The sequence below is a fragment of the Dipteris shenzhenensis genome, chromosome 7, assembly GCF_047967505.1.
Source record: "Dipteris shenzhenensis isolate YYH24624 ecotype China chromosome 7, Dip_SZ_1.0, whole genome shotgun sequence".
NCBI classification, from domain to species: Eukaryota; Viridiplantae; Streptophyta; class Polypodiopsida; order Gleicheniales; family Dipteridaceae; genus Dipteris; species Dipteris shenzhenensis.
The window spans coordinates 19,883,829-19,909,381 of record NC_141602.1 but is presented as its reverse complement, the minus strand read 5'-3'; the positions used below and the strand labels follow the sequence as shown (position 1 = coordinate 19,909,381).

General features: G+C 46.2%; 1 protein-coding gene across 1 annotated transcript in view; it reads left to right on the top strand.

Moving 5' to 3' along the window:
- LOC147900067 (EKC/KEOPS complex subunit tprkb-like protein) overlaps positions 1–25,281 on the top strand; it is a 63,388-nt gene extending 38,107 nt beyond the window's left edge. The window contains exons 6-7 of the mRNA XM_087377394.1: positions 24,651–24,737; positions 24,827–25,281. Of these exons, the coding sequence (XP_087233520.1) occupies positions 24,651–24,737; positions 24,827–24,913 (174 nt within the window). The 3' untranslated portion in view covers positions 24,914–25,281. The remainder of the gene's footprint in view (positions 1–24,650; positions 24,738–24,826) is intronic.
- Positions 25,282–25,553: the final 272 nt, after the last annotated feature.

Here is a 25,553-nt window from a genome sequence, read left to right as displayed (position 1 = left end):
TGTATCAGTTGGATTAATTGTACTAGTACCAGACCAGAGGAGTATGCCTAGCACCTGTGGCCTGGGAGTAGTAGTACCAGGTTTCCAGTGATCGTGCTGCACCACGGTTCAGCCAAGAGGGGGCTTCTTCGACAGTATCTGGTGGTGGTCTTTAGCGACGGACCATCACACAACGGATTCCTCCAGTTGTTCCGGCAGCACACCCAGCTCTATAGATCAATCTCCATCTAGGAGCTGAGAGGGGGTGTTGGAGGTCAACATCTCCTGATATCACATGTGTAGGTTAGGTAGAAAGTGAAGGCCTTGCTTGTGGGTGTGCCCGTCTAGTGAGAGGTTGGGGTAGGCCGAATGAGGGCCTTTGTTGTGGGTATGCGTAGTGCAAAGGTGCCTGTGTGGAGGAGGCTCGGGGCCCCGTGGGGCTGCTATGTTCGCACTGCTGCTAGAGCTGCCAAGAGGGTTCGCCTTTCCTCAGGCATGCTCTTTGGCTTGCTGGTCACCGCGTAGCAGCTTTTTTGGAGGCACCTTTGTCGTGGGCATGTGTGGCCATCTTTGGGGCATACCTGCTGTTTTCCAGCCCCCCCAAGTACCTTGTATGCCTGGTCGGGCTGTGTGTGGCAGGGGGTCAGGCCCTATAGGCTGCGTGGCAGCACCTTATAGGGCTGCAGGCTGAGGCGGCCTGGTTGGCCAGTGCATGGAGGGTAGAGGCCCTTGCAGGGCTGCGCGGCAGCCCCTACTTCTAGGGTTGAGGGGGTCGGCCCTTAGGGCAGGGGGGTAGCCCTTCTATGCAGCCCCCATAAGGCAGTAGAGGGGGTTGGTCACACATCACTGCATAAAGCCAAAATTTATTGGGCAAAGACTTGGCCTTAAGCATGCATCTGGCCATCTCCATTGTGGACCTGTTTTTCCTTTTAGAAACAGGATTCTGCTGAGGAGTGTAAGGAGTAGTACATGAGTGAATAATGCCCCGTGAAGACAGAAATGCATCAAACTCCTTTGACATATACTCTCCCCCCCTATCTGTGTTGAGGGTGACAAGCTTGCATCCTGATTCATTCTCAACCATATTCAGCCATCTCTGAAAGCATAAGAAAACTTCAAATTTGGCTTTTAAAGGATATATCCAGCAATATCTTGTGAAATCATCAATGAGAGTCATGAAATACTTGTACCCCCCAATGGCATTTGTCCTCATTGGGCCACAGACATCACTGTGCACCAGCTGCAATTTCCTTTGTGAGAGTTTTGGACAATTCTTTTGAAAAGGAAATCGATGCATCTTACCCAAAAGACAACCCTCACACACATGTTTGGAAACTGTGTGAGTTTGAGATACATCATTTGCCATCTGCTGTGAATGTAGCTTTGCAAGAGCTCTATAATTGAGATGGCCCATTCTCTCATGTCAAAGATGAGTTTCAGCAAGCTGTGAATCTGAAATAGCCAATTCTTCAATAGAAAGTGCAACTGAGTGATGATCAAGGTGATAAAGCCATTTTCGCAAAGTGCGAGTGAGAACTATGGCATTGTCATCACGAAGATCATAAACTAGGCATCTGTAGCCATCAAAAATAACTCTGAAGCCTGAAGTGGCAATTGCTGAAATTGAAATCAAGTTGACTTTAACTCCAAGCACAAAAAGAACATTTGTCAGAGTGACAGGATGGCTTGAAATGGATGTGAGCTGCACATCTCCAATTCCGTTTACAGCATATGAAGCATTATTAGCACATGTGATAGTCCCCCCTCGAGGTGCATCAGCTAAAGAATGAAACAACTGTCTGCAAGATGTGACATGCTTGGAAGCACCACTATCAAAGTACCAGGATTGAGCATCATTAGCAGTAAAGAATGCATCAGCTTTGGAGGGATCAAATGAGCAATGGACAGCCCATGCCCAATCATCCTGAAGAGCATGTGCATGTGAAGCATCTTCTGGCTCATGGGATTCAATAACATGAGAGGCATTAACTGTCAATCCTGCTTTCTTTTTCTTTGAAGCAATGCGCTTCCTGCATTCTGAAATGTCATGTCCAGGCTTGCGACAATAGTTGCATCTTTTCTTCTTTGACTTATCTGCTGTATTTTTAGATGCATGGGAGGAATTGCAGCTGCTATGCGCAGATTTTGGCTTACCCATAGGTTTGGAAGCCTTGCCTCTTCCTGTCTGCTGTGAAGCAAATGCATGATCAGGAATAATGGCTTGTCTATTAGCTCTACTTTGCTCTTCCTGCAAAAGCAAAGTAACTAGTTGATCAAAAGAATAGTGGTCTGGATTACCCATGGCCACTAATCGAAGGGTTGTAGCAAACCCTTGATATGTATCTGGCAGTCCATTCAATGTGGTACTGACAAGATGTGAATTTGGCACCACCTCATCAATGTTGGCAAGTTGTTCTAGGAAGTCCTTGACCTTTGTCAGGTATGCATCCATAGAGTCACCTTTATTCATGCTGACTTCCTGTAATTGCCTTCTCAAATATGCAGCACGTGCCTCATTGCGAATGTGATAGAGAGAAGCCAATTTATCCCAAGCATCCTTTGCTATCCTGCAAGACCGGATGTGTGGAATAATGATTCTCTTGCATGATAAAGCAATACATGAATGTGCATTTGCATCTCTTGCATCCCATCTTGTCTGTTCTTGAGTTCTTGAGTTGGAAGAGTAGTAGCAAGAGTGCTAGAAGATAAGGCGTCAGGAGGAGTACCCCTTGCAGAGGGACTAGCAATAGAGGCAACCATTGTAGCATTGGCTGGCCTCAGATCAACCCCAGAAACAATATTCCACAAATGCTTTGCAACAAGAATATGTTTCATGAGATAAGACCACATTGGATAGTTGGTGCCATCCAACTTATCATCTTCACGAAGAACGCCAAATAGATCTTGATTGTTCCCAGCCATAGCAAATGTGATACCTTGAAAGAGACCTGAAAACCCAAAAGCCTCAAGGCTATCACTGCAAAAAGCTAGCTGTCCAAAAATGACAGCAAATATCTGCAAATTTCCGACCCAAATCAAAAGGGCAAATGCAGATTTGACCCAAATGTGACTATGGCAGGCAATGTTCACTGCAAAAACAGCAAATCTGGGAAAAGCCCCAAATTTAATGAGGGCAAATAGGTAAAAAAGAGGGCAAATGCAGAAAAGCCCCAAATTTTGGTGAAATTTTTGCAAATGTGACCCAAAGTATGCGAATCTGACTCAATGTCTTGCAAATGTGACTCAATGTTCTCCAATCTGTCCCAATGTATTGGAATCAAAAGAGAAATTGCAGACCAAATCCCAAAAAATAGCCTCAAGGCTTACAATTGCAGAATTAGGACTTGCTGTCCACAAATTGACTGCAAAAGTGCACTTGTACTGAAATCCTGGGAATAGTACGATCTGTACTGATAGAATGTATGACTGTACGGTAGTTGTATGGAGCAAGTACAAGTGTACGGAGGCTGTATGGATCAGGTGTGCTGAATCTAACGTCGTACGGCTGTATGGTATGAATAGTATGATCTGTACTGATGCAGGTACGAGGCTGGTATGCTGGTACGGAGATTGTATGGATGTAGGTACGAGGCTGGTATGCAGGTACAATGCTTGTATGGAGATGTACGTAGTGCAATACAGAGTAGGTACACATGTACGGCGACGTAAGTGCGGAGGTGTACGGCGACTGTACGCACTGCAGGTATGTACGGCGAGTGTACGCAAAGGAGGTACGTACGGCGATTGTACGCAACGCAGGTATGTACGGCGATGCAGATATGATCGTATTGGATCTAACGCAGGATCCGTACATGTCTGTACGAACGTTCGTATAGTTGTACGGACTATATGAAAAGGGTGCGCAGGAAGAAAAATCCCTGCTCTGATACCATTGTAGGATTGATTGAAAAAGAGAGAGTGCAGATTGCAAAGGAGTTGATAGATTAGCCATCACGTTAAAACTAGGATAATGGAAAAAGGAGTACAAGGTACAAGTACCTAGACCTAGGACTAAGTGTCCTAGGTGTCACATAGGAGTAAGTGTCCTTTGTGGCCTAAAAGGCACTAACACTACAAGTGCCTATATTTATGCCTACAAGGCACATACCATGGCCTATAGGGCATCACTAGAACCACTAGGAGATGGCCTACAATTTGGGCTGTCATGGCACTTTAGGAGCGAGTTTCAAGCAGAGTCCGGACAGGATCTGGACAAACTAGATCATGAGCACTATCGGGGTCAAACAAGGGTGCCCATTATCACTACCTTGTTTGGCCTCTACATCGACGAGCTCGAGACAGTGATACAGGCACAGGGTGGGATAGGTTGCTCTCTCGCGGGCACGCTGATCTGGATATTACTTTATGCAGGACGTGGCTCTCTTGTCTTCCTTAGCAGAGGGGCTCCAGAGACACCTTGACGCACTACAATCCTTTTGTGAGTCTCATGATTTGAAGGTCAACTTGGGTAAAACTAAGGTTATGATCTTCAAAACATCTCGAGCCGTCATGCGCGATGAGCATTTCACATGTGATGGGTCCCCTGTTGAGGTAGTTTCATCACACACTTATCTGGGGGTCGTCTTTTCTGGACCCATCTTCACCATGAGACCTAGGATGCAGGAGCGCCTGAGCAGAGGATATGCTTCATTGGCTAGACTAGAGAGACAGTGCTTCCGCTCTCACTTTCAGGATCCACGGACCAAAGGGTTGCTTTTTGACTCCTTGGTCCGCCCAGTAGGAATGTATGGCAGTCCTTGTCGGATACAGAGTGGGCCAGGGTGGAGTGGCTACAGGTTCTCATGTTATCACGGATGATCCATGGTAAGCCATCCGTCCCTCACCAGATCATTCGGGCGGAGTTTGGGTCACCCCCATTACAGCTAGATGCTGCATTTCAGGTCATTACATATTTGTACCGAGTCAATAAGTATGGGGATTACAGGCGTAGTAGGATACCATGGCTAGCACTGTCCTCTTCTATGGCACTTGCAGCAAGGGGAGATCATAGTGCTGGTATGCACGCACAGAGAGATGGTTTGCAGGACTAGGGCTCCACATGAGTACAGCATGGATGCTCCTTTCTCTCCCCTCCTATCACACGAGGTCAACCAGGTTATTCGTGAGGATCTACTACAGCTACACACATTCCGGACTTGGTTGGGCCCGAGTGATCTTTCAGTGAAACTGGGCTTCTACAGAGATCACTTCTTATATATCACAACGGAGGGTTTCATTGATCCACGGGGATACACGCAGATTCACCTATCCCACTTGCTGAGGATCTCCCTTGGGCAGTTCGGGGTCTCTTCACACAGACTTCGTATCGAGAGCGGTAGAGCAGAGCAGTTACCCAGGGAGAGGCGCATATGCACACTGTGTGACATGCAGGAGGTTGAGATAGAGGGGCATTTCATTTTCAGGTGTCCTGTTTACTATGAGATCCGAGGGCGTTTCTATTGCCTCTTCAGAGATAGTTATGGGGTGTTGGCTTGTATTCTCTCCTACCCAGACCAGCGATGTTTGGTTGGTTTCATTCATGAGGTGCTTAGACACCACGATAGGAGACTCTGAGCACAGAGACAGGAGCATACTTCTCGCTCGACTGATACCTCTCAGAGCTCTATCACGGAGTTCTTTCAGCCAGATCACATAGACCCCCACGAGACGAGACCTCGACATGATCGTGACCCAGAGCCTGGGACCCGACAGCTCAGACAAAGGGTTGACTCACATATCATACTTGGGGACATTCCCTCCTTGTTTAGGGTCGGAGCCCGATCGACGGGGGTCACAGTGGCCTTGGTTAGACACAGAGCTACGACCAGGAGACGTATCAGGACTACACCCTTGAGGGGGCGACAACGTTCTATTGTTGACCTCATGTCCCTACTTCCACAGCCTCATCCATCCTAATGTCCTGCTGCTGACGATAATGATGATGCCGACGATGATGCTGAGATTGATATATATAGTCGAGATATGACTATGTTGTACTTAGTACTACCATTTTGCATTTTTTGGCATTCTGCATTGGTGTGGATGCTCGTTTAGTAGCTCCACTACCACAGCTCATTGTATCAGTCTCATAGACCCATCGATCTTTCGAAGACTTTAATAAACTCTCTCTCTCTCTCTCTCTCTCTGATTCGAAACCAAAAACAATATTCCAAGTGAACCAGAGACACTACGCAAGTATCGTTGACTGGTACGTAGAAAGAAACTAGATTTTGTTCGTCAGAACGAGGAGGAACTACTGAACATTTTGTTTAGTAACAACTCTAAGGACTTTTGGCGGAGATTTCCAGAAGGTCGCCCTCACCACTCACTGACACTCAGGTCCAGCTGGTATAACTATGCACGCACACTATATGACATCCCAAATCAGCCAGTCCCTAACCTCACATATGCCACGCCCTGCATCTTGCACCCTCTTCACTAAGGAAGGAGTGAAGGGTGCTGTAATGGAACTTCATAATGGTCGAGTGAAGGATCATGAGGGGCTATGCAGTGAGTTCATTGCATATGGGATTAATGTCCTAGCCTCGATCCTAGCAAAGCTCTTTAATGAAGTTGTTTGTTTGGGGTTCCCACGCACCTGTACCATTAACACTATTTCACCCATCCACAAGGCAGGGGATCCCATGAGCCCGGAGAATTACATGACCATTATGATTGTACATGTCATGTCCAAGATCTATGAATCAGTGCTTGATTCCGAGGTCAGTCGATTTGTAGTGTCGAGGACATACAATTTTCAAGACAGGCTGTATTTTGGCGGGATCCTGGAGCCATGGATCACATTCTCACGCTTAGGTGTATCATCGAGGAGGCGCAGGCACGTAAGCAGAGGGTTTACTGTCGCTTTGTGGATTTCCGCAAAGCATTTGATACGGTCCTGAGAGCCCGCCTCCTCCGGCATCTACAGGATTTGGGTTATGACCAAGAGATCATTTGGGCTGTCATGGCACTTTACGAGAGTCTTAGGCAGAGTCCGAGTAGGGTCTAGGTGGACAGACGAGATCATGAGCACTATTGGGATCAAACAAGGGTGTCCTTTATCCCCTACCCTGTTTGGCCTCTACATTGATGAGCTCGAGACAATGATGCAGACACAGGGGGGGATGGATGCTCTCTTGCTGGCATGTTGATCCGGATATTGCTGTATGTAAATGACGTGGCCCTTTTATCTTCCTCAGCAGAGGGGCTCCATAGACACCTTGACGCACTACAACTTTTTTGTGAGTTTCATGATTTGAAGGTTAACCTTGGTAAAACCAAGGATATGATCTTCAATATCAAAGACTCTATCTCTTCTTTATGAATCGCTATTCCTACGTTGACACAGATCACGGGTGATGGCATTTAACTATCAAAGACTCTATCTCTTCTTTATGAATCGCTATTCCTACGTTGACACAGATCACGGGTGATGGCATTTCATTTGTTCCACCCAGCCTACTCTCGTAGATCACAGATATTCTAATTATCGTTCCTTTGTTTTTTCTCATGCTTATCCACGAGACCCTCATTTCCCTAGATAGTTCTCCTTGCCAAATGTCATCATTTTAGCCTCTCCACTTGGTGCACCTTTTTACCCCTCTCTTGGGGCACATTTAAAACCACTTGCCCCTTGGCATTATTGCACATTTAGGTGCACCTAGGCCTTAGCACTCAGAACTACCTAGTCAATGCCATTTCACCCTCACCTAGGACCTTGGCAGTTACTTCTCTTGACCATTTCAATTACGCACATTAACTATTACAAAAGCTGGTCATCTAAGAGAAAATGCCCACCGATCTTTCCGAGGTCATGCTATCTCGGCTAGAGCATAACATTCCTTCCCTCTTCAAGCATCAGCGTCCTCGATGATGAAATCTGGGAACACTCTCCGTAACTGGTATACGGATTCCCAGGTAGCTTCTGATAGAGGCTGACCATGCCATGCAACCAACACCGTGGGTATCTTCCGATTTCGTATTTGCATTGTTCCTCGGTCCAGGATTCTTGTTGGCTTGCGCCTTGCAATATCCTCTATCTCCTGAAACAAAACCACACCTTCGATTAGTGAGTCACCTGTATGCAAAAATTCTTTAAGCGTGAAACATGAAAAACCGGGTGCACCTTACACCCCTGTGGCAATTCTAATTTATAGGCTACACTGCCTATTCTCTTTAGAATTAACGACGGCCCACAGTATCGAGGTGATAACTTAGCACACTCTCCTGAAGTCAACGACTTCGAGTGCGAAGGAACTCTGAGAAAAACTTTTTCTCCTTCCTTAAATACTCTTATAGACTGATTTTCATCCGCATACACCTTGGCTCTAGTTCCTTAAATACTCTTATAGACCGATTTTCATCCGCATACACCTTGGCTCTATCCATAGCCTGGCGGATATTAGCTCTCGCAAGTGCTAGCATCTCCCGCATCTGAACTACAAAGTTCGCGGCACTAGGCACTTTCTGAGGTACTCCAACTATAGTTGGATTGGCTGGTCTTTAACCATAGTTCAGTTCAAACGGATTGAACCCGGTAGAGGAATGTTTTCTATCATTGTAGGCAAACTCCAACAATGGCAACCACTTGTCCCATGTATGTTGCCTCAATGACACATATGCTCTGAGCATATCCTCTAAAGTTTGGTTGACTCTCTCCGTCTGACCATCCGTCTCAGGATGATCCCCACTACTCATTTCCAACTCAGTCCTTAGTGTCTCAAATACCGCTGTCCAAAAATGACCGGTAAATCTGACATCTCTGTCTGACACTATGGATCTAGGCAATCCATGCAGACGAAATATATGTCTAATGAACAAATCCGCCACTTGCGGGGCACTAACAGACTCTCTAGTCAGAATGAAGTGAGCCATCTTGGTTAGACGATCAACCACCACAAGGATAGAATCATACCCTCCTTGCGTCGTAGGCAATCCTACAATAAAGTCCATGGAAATGCTCTCCCACTTAATTAGTGGTATTTCCAAGGGCTGTAAAAGTCCGGGTGGCTTCACCCGCTCGGCCTTGCTTCCCTAACACGAGAAACACCGTGTCACATATTCATAAATATGCTTTTTCATCTTTGGCCAAAAGAAATCTCGCTTCACGAGATCATGTCTTCTCGACTCTTGGATGTCCCGCACACGGGCTATCATGGCACTCTCGAATGACTCTCTGCCTGAGATCATTCTGACCAGGTACTACAACCTTGCCATTTCTAACTAGCATACCATCCCTTATGGTATATCTTGCATAAGTTTGGCCTTTTCTGGATGCCAGGTCATCCTTTTCATTTTCCCCGGGTTTTAACACATGAGCTTTAGGCCATAAGCTCTGGACAAACTCGTCCACCTTTTGAGTTTCTCTGATCTCGGTCATTAGAGCACTCTCTAATACCGTGAAACTCAGGTTGTGCATAATGCGAGACAACGCATCAGCAACCTTATTGTCTTTTCCTCTTCGGTACCGAATCGTTAAATTAAACTCCTGCATGAGCTCTGCCCACCTAGCTTGGCGGCCCCTCAAGTCAGGCTATTTACAAAAATGTTTCAGAGTATCATGATCTACATCCACATAAAACTCTGAACCATACAAATAATGCCTCCATGTTTTCAAAGCATGGATGACAACATACAACTCCAATTCATGAGTTGGCCAATTCCTTTGAGAGGGAGAAAGCTTCTTGCTTTCAAAGGCTACTGGCCTTCCCTCTTGAAGGAGAACTACTCCTACCGCAATGCCACTTGCATCGGTTTCTAGGAACAACAGTTTCTGGGGATCAACTATTTTTAACACCGGTCCTGAGACCACAGCTTGTTTTATGGTGTTAAAACTTTCTTGTTGATTCTGTCCCAAAATAAAAGGTACTTTATCCGAGGTCAGATCAGTCAATGGCGATACTATTCCAGAATATCCCTTGATATGCCTTCTATAAAACTGGACAAATCCCAAGAATGATCGCAACGCGGTCAGACTCTGAGGGATTGGCCAAGTTAGTATCGCAGCCACCTTCTTCGGATCCATTTCTACCCCCTGTGGAGTAATTATGAACCCTAAATATTCAAGCCTAACCATACACAGTATAGTCTTCTTTTTATTCACATACAGACTGGCTTTCCTCAAAGTACTAAACACTATTCTTAAGTGTTCACGATGCTCAGTAATACTTTTACTGAATATCAGGATATCGTCAATAAAATGTACTACGAACTTTCCGATATACGGACGTAGTAAATCGTTCATAAGCATGACGAAGGTCGCTGTAGCATTGGTAAGTCCGAAGGGCATTACCAAAAACTTATAATGACCAAACCTGCTTCTGAAAGCGGTTTTATGCACATCCTCAGCTCTAATCCGGATTTGATGGTAGCCGCACTTAAGATCTATCTTGCTGAAAATCACGGCTCCATGTAATGCATCTAGCAAATCATCAATCCGAGCCATCGGATACCTGTGCTTAACAGTGATATTATTCAATGCTCTGTAATCTATACAGAGGCGAAACATATCATCCTTTTTCTTCTTTAATATCACTGGCGAAGCAAAAGGTGAGAAACTTGGTTGAATCTGCCCCAGCTTGAGGTATTCTTCCAGTTGTCTACGTACCTCCGCCTCTTCAGCAAAACTCATCCTATAGGGAGGTCTATTTACAGGTTCTGCCCCCGGGATCAGTTCAATCTTATGTTGAACTTTCCGCTCTGGAGGTAACCCATAAGGTAGTTCATCCCTAAAACATTCAGAGAACTCCTCTGTTATAAGATTAGCCAGCTTGGCCATCTCACCACTTTGCGTAACATCAGTGCTAGCCAAAGAATCATCCATCGGCTCTACCGATGCTGTGCAAAGGAATAAAAACTCTACTTGAGCTTTTCTAATTTCCATCACGGAAACCAACGGTCCCTGAGGTATATTTTTTTCACCTCGCAAGACATGAAGCACATCATTCATCTTGAATTGATATACGTGCTTTTTCCAATCAATGGCTGGATTCTTCCTAGAATGCCACGCCATACCCAAGGCTATATTTGCATGAGCAAGCTTGGTCATTTCAAAATCAAGCTTCTCAGCATAGTCCTGAATCCGAAGCTCCAACTGGGTAACCCTTTGGTCCCATACTTCAGTTGAACTTCCATCTGCCATTCTGACTGTATACGCATAGTCAGATGGACTTGTCTTTAATTTCAGCCTCTTCACGAGCTTGGAGTTAATCACATTGTGAGTTGACGCCGAGTCAAACAACACAATGACAACATGACTGGCCACTTGCCCTTTCATTTTAATTAACTCCGTATCATTAAAGGCCGTATACCCCGTTGCTACGGGCTTAGATAGGATGTTATCAGGTGCACTCGTCACTAACTTATCAACAGATACACATAACAAACAAGGTACTAACCTCTGAGAAGGTCCCGCCAGTTGCATCTGCATATGTTCCGCATTGGGACTCTCCTGCATTTCCACGTCGCATTCAGATATTACCATATTAGCCGTGCGATGGTCTTTATTCAGTGGACAATCCTTCCACTGATGTCGCTGAAGGCAGCCAAAGCACAATCCTTCTTTTCTAGCTTTCTCTTTTTGTTCAGGGGTCAACGAGGACTTTGACCAAGCCCGGGCTGCCATTGGAGTTATTTTCCTTTTCACCCCAACGGTGGTACTGGTCCCTCAACCGGCTTCACCTGCTTGGTTTGGCCACTTGGCTGCGAGACACTTGTCTTTGAAATCCATTTCCTCTGAACTCCCCCTTTTTTCAGGTACTCATACTGAGTCCCTGCCTGCACAAATCCACCAGATCTACCCCTGGCATCCTCATAGTTCAGGGCTACTGCAATAGATTCATCTAATGTAGTCACATATTTAGCCCGAACTTCCATTTTGATTTTGTCGTTCAGTCCATAGATATAGTCTTTTAACTGAACCGACATAGGGAGAGGGTCTGTTATTTTCATAACACATTCCCTGAATTTGTCGGTGTACTCTGCCACCGACAGACTCCTCTGACGAAGATTTCTATAAGCATCCCAAGCTCGGGACTCTTCATCAGGTGGGAGAAAGTGTTTCTTAAATTCAGCTTTAAACCCTTCCCAGGTGGTAGGAGCAACTTGATCCTTCTGTTGCTTTATCCACCATCTATCCGCTGCCTCAATAAACAGGTGTGTGGCCTCACGGATTTTCTTTAGATCAGATCTAATTTCACAAATGGCGAAGGCTTCTTCCCACTTGTGTAACCAAACCTCGATCACATCAGAGCTGCGCTCGGTCATCCGACCAGCATACTTCTCCGGTCTATAATTAGCGATATTAGGCACTTTGACCCTTGCGCGCTCTAATGAATGGATATTGGGCTCTGGCTCTGCTGGAGCTTTGCCCTTATCTATTCTAGACGGTCTAGCCGCCAAGGCTTGTACCATTTCCCTAATCTCATTTTGACCAGCATTCACTTGAAGCTGCTGGTTCATAATCTGCTGTAAAGCATCTTCTAATATCGAAATCCTACCGATCAAAGTAGGTGCTGCATGATGTGACATCTGTTGTGTAGACTGTACTCTAGACTCACTAGGATTCACCCTAGAATTCTGCCCTTCTGCCTCCATAGTTTCACAAATGGAAAGGGTTTTTTTTTTTTTTCCAGTCTTTTCTAAAACCCAATTAAAAGATATATATACACTTCTCTTTAGTTCTGCTTTCCGGTTTTTTTTTTTTTTCTCTTCTTTATCCTGCACACTAAACTCCCAAATATTCTATACTTTGGACGTTCCTTTTCGCAGTGCAGGAATAACAGAACTATATATAAAGCTGTAAAAGCTGTATCGAAAAAATGCTCCCTGAATCTTCTTCTCGAAATGTCGATTAACTCCTGTCGTATTCATCTCTGGTTCGCTTTTCCCTTCCACCTGAACGTAGTACGCACGTGTATGGAATTTTCAGACCCAATGTTTGTAGTAGCATCCACAGCCAACGGTGCACAGCGTTAACTGGTAGTTCACACGACCAGCATCGACGGATTGCTGCGTAGAGAGAAAATAGGAGGCGGAACGATCGAAGGTCTGTTTAATTGAGCGTAAGTGCTCGTCAACACCACGCCACGTCGTCCCCGCAGAACATTTACCGAAGATGTCCGTCCACTTACAGCCTTCGCACGTCACGAACAGTTGATTCACCCTTTTCGTCACCTCTGCGCTCAACCCTTTACCAGCCGCTACCTTGCGTGACCCCTAAGTTACCCCGCTAGCCTTTTTACGTTGACAGTCGGGAACACCGTCGATTAGGCATCGCCAGCAGCTCCGTCACCGCCTTGTTTCGTCACGTAGTCTAGTCACGTTCCTACCTCACCCGGTCAATCCGTCGATTCGCTCTCAGCTCGTTCGACGATCCAACTCCATCTCGTTCACGTGAAGGTTTTCTTATCCCCTCTCTTGTCCCTTACTCTCTCCACAAGGCTCTGATACCAACTATCAAAGACTCTATCTCTTCTTTATGAATCGCTATTCCTACGTTGACACAAATCACGGGTGATGGCATTTCATTTGTTCCACCCAGCCTACTCTCGTAGATCACAGATATTCTAATTATCGTTCCTTTGTTTTTTCTCATGCTTATCCATGAGACCCTCATTTCCCTAGATAGTTCTCCTTGCCAAATGTCATCATTTTAGCCTCTCCACTTGGTGCACCTTTTTACCCCTCTCTTGGGGCACATTTAAAACCACTTGCCCCTTGGCATTATTGCACATTTAGGTGCACCTAGGCCTTAGCACTGAGAACTACCTAGTCAATGCCATTTCACCCTCACCTAGGACCTTGGCAGTTACTTCTCTTGACCATTTCAATTACGCACATTAACTATTACAAAAGTTGGTCATCTAAGAGAAAATGCCCACCGATCTTTCCGAGGTCATGCTATCTCGGCTAGAGCATAACATTCAATACATCTTGAGCCGTCATGCACCAGGAGCAGTTCACGTTTGATGGGTCACCTGTTGAGATAGTTTCATCATACACGTTCTTCTCCAGACCCATCTTCACTATGAGACCCGTGATGCAGGGTCGCCTAGGCAGGGGATACACTTCATTGGCCAGATTAGAGAGGTAGTGCTTCCGCTCGCACTTTGAGGATCCATGGACCAAGGGGTTGCTTTTTGACTCCTTGGTCCGTCTAGTGGGGATGTATGGCAGCCCTTGCTGGGGGCGAGACTTGTAAGATATAGAGTGGGATTGTGTGGAGCGGCTACAGGTTCTCATGCTATCGCAGATGATTCGCGGTAAGTCATCCTCACCAGATCATTTAGGTTGAGTTTGGGTCATCCCAATTACAGCTAGATGTTGCATTTCAGGTCATCACATATCTGTACCCAGTCAGGGAGTATGGGGATTACACTTTTGGGTGCAACAGACTTACCTTGGCTAGCATTGTCCTTCGCTATGGCACTTTTGGCAGGAGCGGACTAGAGATGTTGGTATGCACGCACAGAGAGATGGTTTGAGCGACTAGGGCTCCACATGGATAGACTCCCTCTCTTCTAGTATAGTATGGACGCTCTGTTTTCTCCCTTCTTGTCACACGAGGTCAACCAGGTAATCCGTGAGGATCTCTTATAGCTACACACATTTGGGACCCAGTTGGGATTGAGCGAACTCCCAATGAAGCTCAGCTTCTACAGAGATCACTGCTTGCACATCACAGAGGAGGGTTTCATTGACCCACGAGGATACGCACATATCCACTTACCCCACTCAGTGAGGATATCTATTGGGCAGTTTCGGGTCTCTTTGCATAGACGTCGTATCGAGAGCGGGAGAGTAGAAGGCCTACTTAGGGAGAGGCGCATATACACATTATGTGACATACAGGAGGTTGAGATGGAGGAGCACTTCATCTTCAGGTGTCCCGTTTACTATGAAATCCGAAGGTGTTTCTATTGCCTCTTCTGAGATAGCTTTGGGTTTTTGTCCCGATTCCTCTCCTATCCAGACCAGAGATGTTTAGTGGGCTTCATTCATGAGGTAGTCAGGCACCACGAGAGGATACTTCGATCATGGAGACAGGAGCAGACTTCTTCCTTGGCAGATTCCTCTCAAAGCTCTATCACAGAGTTCTTCCTGCCAGATCACATGGACCCCCACGAGACAAGGCCTCGACATGATCGTGACCCAGAGCCATTGACCCGATAGCTCAGATAGAGGGTTGACGCACATATTACACTCAGGGATATCCCCTCTTTGTTCAGAGTCGGAGCTCGGCCGATAGGGGTTATTGTGGCCCTTGTTAGACCCAGAGCTATGACCAGAAGACGTCAAAGGACCGCACCTGTGAGCAGTCGACAACACTCTATCGCTGATTTCATGCTTCCACTACCCCACCCACCGTGATGTCTTGATGTTGATGATAATGATGATGATGATGATGATGATGAGATTGATACGTAGTCGACCATTGACATGACTATGTTGAACCGAAGTGGACTCCTGATAGACAACAATGCAAAGGCAGGACCCATCCCCACCTCAGCCTCAGTTTCAGCCTCTATCTCTACCTCGACCTTAGCCCCCGCTACAGTTTCAGTTTCAGTTCCAGCCCCAGCTCCCTCTATCTCTACTTCAACTTCAAACCCTGCTTCAGTCTCAGCTCCAGTTCTAGCTACAGCCACTATCAGTGACATACTCATGCCTATGGCGCCGACTGTTTCCTTCCCTTCCTCTTCTGTTACAGCTCTCGCACCACTTATGACACCTACTTTGGAGGTGTCATACACTATTCCGCATTACACTTCACTCTCCCCTCTCCCTCTCAATCAGCCCACGCTCCCACACCCCATTGGGACTGCCTCATCCATTCCACTGTCATCTCCGTACCTCACCCAGTTCACCCAGTCACTGTCCAGCTTCTGGACTCAGTCCCACACTTTCATGCCACAGTTTCAACTTGGACACGAGTGGGCTGATACACTAGAGGCATGGGAGACCTTGGTCATGGAGATACATAGTTTTCGGCTCCATCTCCCCTCTTCGAAAACTATGTATCTCCATGATCAAGGTCTCCCATGCCTCTAGTGTATCAGCCCACTCGTGTCCAAGTTGAAACTGTGGCATGAAAGTGTGGGACTGAGTCCGGAAGCTGGACGGTGACTGGGTGAACTGGGTGACATCCAGATGAGTTGACGTGGCGAAACGGGAACCCGGAAGGGTAACCGTTTCGGCTACCCTCATGGAGCAACAACAGAGAGCCAGTAAGGCTCTGAACATCAGAGTATGCGGGATCCCACACATTGAGGCTACACTGATGGCAGATGCGACTACTTTCGTGGCTGCTACTCTAGATGTGGCTAAGCACATGATAGAGAGGGCATGGCGGGTGGGGAGAGACCCCAACCCAGAGCAACCCCTGATCATACGGTTCCATGACACTTAGGCACGACTTTCAGCTCTACGACGCAGGTCAGTCCTTCGAGATCAGCTAGCGATCTCCATGGATGAGGACCTCACACCTCTACAGGTTGAGGAGAGATGCTCTTTGCTGCAGCAGTGGGATCAGGCCTGGAAGGAGAGGAAGTGGGCAGTGGTACGAGAGGGTCGACTTCTTACAGGCCCCCGTAGGGCACCTGCCCTATCCTCTACACAGGGAACCAGGGTCTATGAGACTCAGATATCCGAGACCCTTTCTTGCACCATTTGGAATTGTAATGGTACCTTATGGTCAGAACAAGGAAACTTCTCGGAATCCTATACAGGTCACGACATAGTCTTTTATACAAAGACACATCAGAGTCCAGAGCGCCCACTTCCAGTAGTTAGCAGATATACATGGGAAGACGCCTACAGAGATGAGACGAGGGATACATGGGGAGTTCGAGGTTCAGGCGGAGCTGCAGGCCTTTTGAGATCCACACTTTTGGGGACCATTTCAGTAGAGCAAAGAGATGCACATTCCAGATTTCTTTGGATCCGGATTCGGCACATGGACAGCCAGGATCTGTTTGTTGCAGTTTGCTACTTTTCCCCTGAGACCTCCCACTTTGCCAGAGATATCCGAGGTGAGGATGAGACATCCCCATTTGCTGCTCTTTATCAGTCCATCGTTGACTTCTCTAGCCGCGGAGAAGTCCTCCTAGTGGGGGACTTCAACGCGAGGACAGGTGCCCGTCAGGTACCACTCCTCGACTTTAGAGATGATTCCACTCTATTGCCAGACATTGACCTTGAGGAGGCAGGTATGCTACGGGTTTCGGCTGACAGACGAGGCTCATTCACATCTTATGGACATGCCCTATTAGACCTCGGCAGGATACATGATCTCATTATCTATAATGGTCTTGACAAATGGCCCGCTTCAGGTGGTTTCACGTGCTTTCCACATGGGAGAGGCTCCAGCGTTGTTGATTACATCATGGGATCCCCTGCCTTCATATCTCGCATCATTGACTTCACTGTAGCACCTCTCCCCCTAGGGGCTGATCATACCTATCTTTTCTTTAGCATCTTCACCCCCCTTCGCATAGCACCTTCCACCCCACTAAGTCCTTAGTCCACCTACCACGATTAATGCTTTGATCGGGATTACTCACCTACTTACTCTGGCCGTCTCTACATACTTCTCGCTTATATTGACTTCATACCTCTTTTAGAGGATCGTGCTGTCCTTGTCACCCGCTCACTACACGAGGTTGTCCTTTACGCTTTTCCCCACACCACCCGCTCCACCCGCTCACCATCCCCTGGGACCGTATCCTGTAATAGCTGGTACGATGATGAGTGTAAGGCTTTAGGCCGTCAGCTCAGATTCGAAACTAAAAATAGTCTTTTGAGTGCACCAAATACGCTACGCGAGTACCGTAGACTGGTACGGAGGAAGAAACTAGACTTTGTTCATTAAAACGAGAAGGAGCTACTGAACATTTTGTTTAGTAACAACTCTAAGGACTTCTGGGGGAGATTTCTAGAAGCATGGCCCCCCTCACCACTCACTGATACTCAGATCTGGTTCGATTATGCACGCACACTTTATGACATCCCAAATCAGCAGTCCCTAACCTCTCACACATGTCCCGCTCCACATCCTGCACCCTCTTCACTAGAGGAGGGGTAAAGGTTGCCATAATGAAACTTCATAATGGCCGAGGGAAGGATCATGAGGGGCTATGCACTGAGTTCATTGCATATCGGATTAACCTCCTAGCCTCGATCTTAGCAAAGCTCTTTAATGAAGTTGTTTATTTGGGGTTTTCACGCACCTGGACCATTAACATTATCTCACCCATCCACAAGGCAGGGGATCCCATGAGCTCGGAGAACTACAGGACCATTATGATTGGACATGTCATGTCTAAGGTTTATGCATCAGTACTTGATTCCGAGGTTAGCAGATTTGCAGAGTGTCGAGGACTTAGAGTAGCAAGACAGGTCGGATTCTTGTTTGATCATGGAGTCATGGACCACATTCTCATGCTTAGATGTATCATCGAGGAGGCGAGGACATAAAAGGAGAGGGTTTATTGTTGCTTCGTGGATTTCCGCAAGGCATTTGACACAGTTCCGAGAGCTTGCCTCATATGGCGCCTACAAGACTTAGGTTATGACCAGGAGATCATTTGGGCTGTCATGGCACTTTTCGAGAGAGTTTCAGGCAGAGTCCGAACAGGATCCGGGTGGACAGATGAGATTATGAGCACTATCGGGGTCAAACAAGGGTGTCCTTTATCGCCTACCTTGTTTGGCCTCTACATTGACGAGCTTGAGATAGTGATGCAGACACTGGGGGGTTATGCTACTCTCTTGCTGGCAGGCTGATCCGGATATTGCTCTACGCAGATGACGTGGCTCTGTCTTCCTCAACACAGGGGCTCCAGAGACACCTAGACGCACTACAGTCCTTTTGTGAGTCTCATGATTTGAAGGTCAACCTGGGTAAAACCAAGGTCATGATCTTCAATACATCTCGAGCTATCATGTGCCTGGAGCAGGTCACATTCGATAGGTCACCTGTTGAGATAGTTTCATCATACACTTACCTTGGGGTTATCTTTTTCGGACCCAGCTTCACTATGAGACCCGTGATGTAGGCACGCTTGAGCAGAGGGTATGCTTCATTGACCTAACTAGAGAGGTAGTGCTTTTGCTCGCACTTTCAGGATCCATGTACTAAGGGGTTGCTTTTTGACTCCTTGGTTCGTTCAGTGGGGATGTACGGCAGCCCATGTTGGGGGCCAGACTTGTCGGATACAAAGTGGGTCCATGTGGAGCGGCTATAGGTTCTCATGTTATCACAGATGATTCGTGGTAAGCCATCCGTTCCTCACCAGATCATTCAGGCTGAGTTTGGGTCACCCCCTTTACAGCTAGATGTTGCATTTTAGGTCACGACATATATGTACCGAGTTAGGGAATATGGGGATTACATCTCTGGGGGTAGCAGGTTATCATGGATAGCTGTATCCTCTTCTATGGCACTTGCAGCAGGAGGGGACCAGAGGTGCTGGTATGCACGTACAGAGAGATGGTTTGAGCGACTGGGGCTCCACATGGATAGACTACCTCCTTGGATACTCCGTTTTCTCCCCTTCTATCACACGAGGTCAACCAGGTTATTCGTGAGGATCTATTACAGCTACATACATTTCGGACCTTGTTGGGAGTGAAGCTTAGCTTCTACAAAGATCACTTCTTACATATCACAGCGGAGGGTTTCATTGACCCACCAGGATACACGTAGATTCACCTACCCCACTCGTTGAGGATCTCTCTTGGGCATTCCGGGTCTCTTCACACAGACTTCGTATCAAGAGCGGCAGAGCAGAGCGACTACCCAAGGAGAGGCGCATATGCACATTGTGAGACATGCAGGAGGTTGAGACAGAGGAGCATTTCATCTTCAGGTGTCGTGCTTACTATGAGATCCGAGGGTGTTTCTATTGCCTCTTCAGAGATAGCTATGGGATTCTGGCCTGTTTTCTCTCCTAACCAGAGCAGCGGTGTTTGACTGGTTTCATTCATGAGGTAGTTAGACACCGTGAGAAGATACTCCGAGCACGGAGACAGGAGTAGGACTTCTTTCTCAGCTGATCTCTTTGAGAGCTCTATCACGAAGTTCTTTCGGCCAGATCACATGGACTCCCACGAGACGAGGCCTTGACATGACTGTGACCCGGAGCCTGTGACCCGATAGCTCAGACAGAGGATTGACACATAGATCACACTTGGGGACATCCCCTCCTTGTTTAGAGTCGGAGCCCGACCAACAGGGGTCACAGTAGCCCTAGTTAGAAGCAGAGCTACAGCCAGGAGACGTGCCAGGACTACACCTTTGAGTGGCCGACAACATTCTATTGCCGACTTCATGCCTCCATGGCCTCATCCATCCTGATGTCTTGCTGCTGCTGCTGATGATGATGCTGATGCGGAGAATGATATATAGTTGACCATTGACATGACTATGTTGTACTTAGGACTTAGTACTGCCATTCTACATTTTTTTGCATTTTGCATTGGTGTGGAAGCTCGTTTAGTAGCTCCACTACCACATCTCGTTGTATCAGGGTTTTCACAGTCTCATAGACCCATCGGTCTTCCGAAGACTCTAATAAACTTTCTTTCTTTCTTTCTTTCTCATGGGTTAGGATGCTCGCTTAGTAGCTCCATCCTTTTGCTCATTGTATTAGGTTTTCCTTCAGTCTCATAGACCCATCGGTCTTTAGCAGACTGTAATAAACATTCTTTCTTTCTTTCTTTCTCTCTCTCTCTCTCACTCTCACTCTCTCCATTTCTATTCATATCCATTGCAATATTCACAAGAGCTTCTAGCTGAGTCGAGGTGAGTCCGAGTCTTCGTGGAATTGTCACGAGTTTGTGTAGCTACGAGCTATTGTGATGAAAGGATTCTTTTATAATACAAATAGTGTGTGCTCCTTTGTATTGTTTTCATCTCTTGTGCTCAAGTACTTTTGTACTTGCCTTCATACAGTTTGTTCACGCAGCCTGTCGTCTTGTGTTAGTTTTACATTGACGTCTAATTGCATCCACCTTTGCGTTGAGTAGTTAACCAATCAACTCGGGAAGTAGTTAACGACCATCATCTGCAGTAGTATTCATTCCGTATAAATATGTTTTTGTTTGGAGTTATACAAATTTAAAGGGAGTACCTGCAGAAATTTGCCAACCCTTGGTACCCGATGCTATATCAATTAGGCAACAAAGGTACAAGATGAACCCAAACTATGCAAAACAAGTCAAAGCCGAGTTGGATAAGCTAATCCAAGAATGATTCATTTATCCAATTGACAGAAGTGATTGGTTGTTTCCTATTATTGTAGTTCCTAAGAAAAATGGGAAACTCCGAGTTTATGTGGATTACAGGAAGGTAAAGGCTCAGACTTTACCAGATCATTTTCCTATCCCATTCACAGCTGGTATATTTGACCAAGTTGCAGGACATGAGATATACTCATTTATGGATGGCTATAGTGGCTACAATCAGCTTTTGTTTGCATGAGAAGATAAGAGTAAGATTGCTTTTATTACTGAATGGGGTATGTATGCAACTAAAGCCATGCCTTTTGGACTAAGGAATGCTCCATCTACTTTTTAGAGATTTATGGTTGAAACTTTTAGAGATTCATTGCTATTTATTTGGATGACTTGTGTGTTTACTCACCTGTCTCTAATCATTTGAGATCTTGGGGTAAAGTTTTTGATAGGTGCAGACAAGTTGGTATTTCACTAAATCCAGCAAAGAGTGTTTTTGGTGCGCGCAGCCCTCTGGGATAGCCCTGTACCAAGTGGCCATTTGTATGCAAACAACGAAGGAACTGACCCAAAAGGTCAAATACCTCCACCCTCTGTCAGAGAGGTCCCCTGTCACATGTCTTGAGGAAGATCTCCGGCAAAGTCTCAACAACACCCTGAGATGTGGGACCCCATCATTTGCCACCACTGAGGTTGCTAAAGGCGGTGGGGACTCTAACACTACGCCAAAGCTTCCCCTAATAGAGGGAGGATGGAATGGTACTCCTTCTGGTGCCTCGGGAAGTGGAAGGCCATTGAAAACGTGGCATACGGTGTGTCAAATCCATGTCGTCGACCATGATACCAAGGAATGAAGTAAACCATGGGACTCTGCTCCACCAGATCCTGGGTGATATCAGGGGAGCTCAAGTGCAAAAAAAGGGCTCCCCTCTCCTAGATGGTAACCTCTTGAATGTAATCACCCTCTAGTGCCAAACTCGCCTATACCAAATCCTAGTAGGTGTGAGCCCAATAATTTGGCTCACTAGGGCTCTATCTTGATGGGACTGGACTGCAATCTGCACCTGTTGTTTGTCCTCCAGGGAAAGAATGATTGATGGCTGAGGGAGTCAAGGGAGCAGCCATGTGAACCCCTCTTACTAGAGCATAGGTCACCACCAAGAAAAGTATCTGCACTCTGCACCTGTTGTTTGTCCTCCAGGGAAAGAATGATTGATGGCTGAGGGAGTGGAGGGAGCAGCCATGTGAGCCCCTCTTACTAGAGCATGTCACCACCGAGAAAAGTATCTCCGAAAGCTGCTGGTGAAGATAAGGAAGGGGAAAAGGGAAAGGAACTGGAGCTTGAAGGAGAAGCTTCAGCTTCCCAACAAAACTCACTGAAAAGGGGTGCTAAAGTCCTAAGAAAGGGGCCAGCTGAAATGGCGACCAGCCAAAGAAAAATCCCCACAGTCCATAACGAAATACTCCCTTGAATCAGGCTACTGCTAGAGGTGAAGGACCCTTCGACCCCAGTTGCTAAGAGCCAGACAAAGGGGTGCTGCTCCAACAGAAAACAACAGAAAAGCAGCAAAAGGAGCTGACGCAGAAAGGCGTGACAGTCCAGAAGGAAGGCACCAAGACAACATGACAGTCCAGAAGAAAGCCGCCAAGACAGTGTGAAAAGGAGCAGAGAATGGCTGCACGCCTGGTGAAAGAGATGGGAAACAGCAGGAAAAGGGGGTGGCAGAAGCGCGAGCAGAGGCACGCAAGGCGGGGAGGTGAGACAGCAAGGTGGAGAGGGGTGACGTGAAGTGAGGGGGATGGGCTGGGGTGGAGCAGCTCCTGATAGAGTACCTTTTGATTGATGGTGCTTCTTTGGAGATCCTTGCTTCCTTGAGTCCTTTTGACTGGACCTTGAATGCCTTGTCAGTGTCATCACCACCATCGTGCAACTCCCCATGCTTCCAATGCTGTCGCAGTCGATGCTCCATGTAGCTTTAATCTGTCACCTTCCAATAGTCTTCATAATGTCGAGAGACTCTTGATATCAAACCTTCCACAGAGGACTGCTGCTAGGGTTCTTGTCATGGCTATAGTGGGGAGTATTGTGTGGGGCCCAAATGACTCCCTTCAGCTTCTTTTAGGCACTCTCTCAAGACCTTTCTAGTGAACAAGCTTGGCTTTGATACCATGTGGGTGATTCACCATGCATATATGCAATAGAAGAAGCAATAAATTGAAAGGAAGAGGATAAAGATGACTGAGAAAGATCTCATATAGATGCTGCACAATCAGGCCGAAGATGCTCCAATAACTCTAAAGTAGCCATGCTTTTCTACTGGATGTGAATAGCCTCCACAGCTCTTGCCAATGGATGGAGAGAAGATGGATCAGGAATTGAGGAGAGGAAAGTGTAATTCTGACCTTTTAAAACCCCCAATGTGATGGAAATAAACTGACTGCTCTCATGGGGACCCTGCCTTCAAACTGGTCGGCTGCCATTTGGTATCTGAATTTGCCACATCAGTAGGCAGCCGACTTGTTGCCATGTCAGCAAACCAACTATGCCACACCAGCAGCCGACTTGGCTCCTGCATCATCAGCCACTTTTTATATGTCAGCATCACTGCTTCCCACATCAGCATCATGAAATGATTCGTCAGCATCACTGCTTGCCACTTCAACAACTGACAGGTGCACATCAGCATCATGGAATGATGGAGATCCAGGGGCTTTGATGGACACTCCAATTCCTGTTAGTTCATACATTGCATGGTGTTTCAGCCATAAATAAATGAATTCCTCACCTATCCTACAGCCCGTTGGCTCTCCTCATTTTGGGGTCCACAAATTGACCATCTAGAACTAGGTGTATGTCTAGAGGGTGGAGCATTGAACTCTGGAGCACCTACTGATGAGATGACAAACTTTTTGGGGCAAGTTCAGCACTATTGATTATCATTGTTCTGCTGTAGCTTTTTGCATTTGTTCCATTTCAGTCTCAAATTTCATTGGTTTTGTAAAGGCTCGGGGTTTGAGTACCTTGAAGTACACGGTCAACTTGAGCACAAAAGCATACTGTTCCCACACATGGCTTATACAGCAATCTATATACGCAGTACACTTAAATTCATCTATTTATGATATAAGATATGCATGAACACATGCATGCACTAGAGACTAGTGTGTCTTGACCATGACGACAGCCTCTCACAAGCTTTTGATCAAACATGTAAAACCAATCACTCAATTGTTTATAATGTGTAGTCTTTGGATCAGCTTACGAACGTCAGTGATCACCTTGAATGATTAGAATCTAGCGATTTTAGTGCTTGCTTGTGCACATTTTTCTTGTATGTTGGGTATATTTTCTTGCTCTTGAACTCAGGCTGAGACCTCTTCTATTTGCGGGGACTGCATGTTGAGGTTTTTAATCTATTCGTTCCATTGTTTGGTAGTTGGATGCTGCTAGAAGTCTTGTAGAAGGTGAAGAAATTGATCTTGGAGAGCTTGAAAGAAGAGCAGATAGGTCATTGATACAAAAGGTGGGCAATCTCTATTATAATTGATATAACAAGAAATTTGCAGGCTTGAGATCTTAAGTGGTTTGATCACATTGTGTATGTTTCTGCAGCATTACAAAATCTCATCTCTTGAGCTTGAGGTATCTTCCCTAGCAGACGCAGTAACATGCCGCATTGCAGCTAGGGATGCAATGTAAACAATTTGAGGATTCTGTTTTAACATCATTATCCAGCAAGGTTAGCAACGATCAGGGTTTTGTTGATCTCTTATAATTGCTATAGTTTCCTTCCTGATGAGGTTTCAGTATTAACTTTATTTTCATGTCATCATGGAGCTAAATGTACAAGGGAGACAATTGCATCCAGCTTTGTAGTGATACCGCTTAGTGGTTGCTTTTGATTCGGATTACAGTTGGTGGATGGCATTGCCATAGACGTCATGTGCACGGTTGTATAACTTTACTATGTACAGGCCTGTATATTCAATCCTTGGGCCCAAGATCTGCAGTGTTGACTGGAACGAATAAATTATTTAAACGGAATTTATTGTCACATCTCTTTGAAATTAAAAATCCTCTTACGTTTTGTTGAAGGCTAGGTGCAGACTTTAATTGTTACTGTTGTGCAGTAGAAATGACCAGGAAAGGAGGGTGAATCGGTGAGTCAAATGACTTTTGAGCCATAGACTCTTCTACATATGAATCTGATAACATGTATTGAGGGCAGTAGCATATATTTTAGGGAAAGGAGAATATTTCTAACAAGAATGATCATGGGTTGGTTCAAATTTGCACAGGATGTATGGGGGTGTGCAGGGTTATTTGATAGTGTACTCAT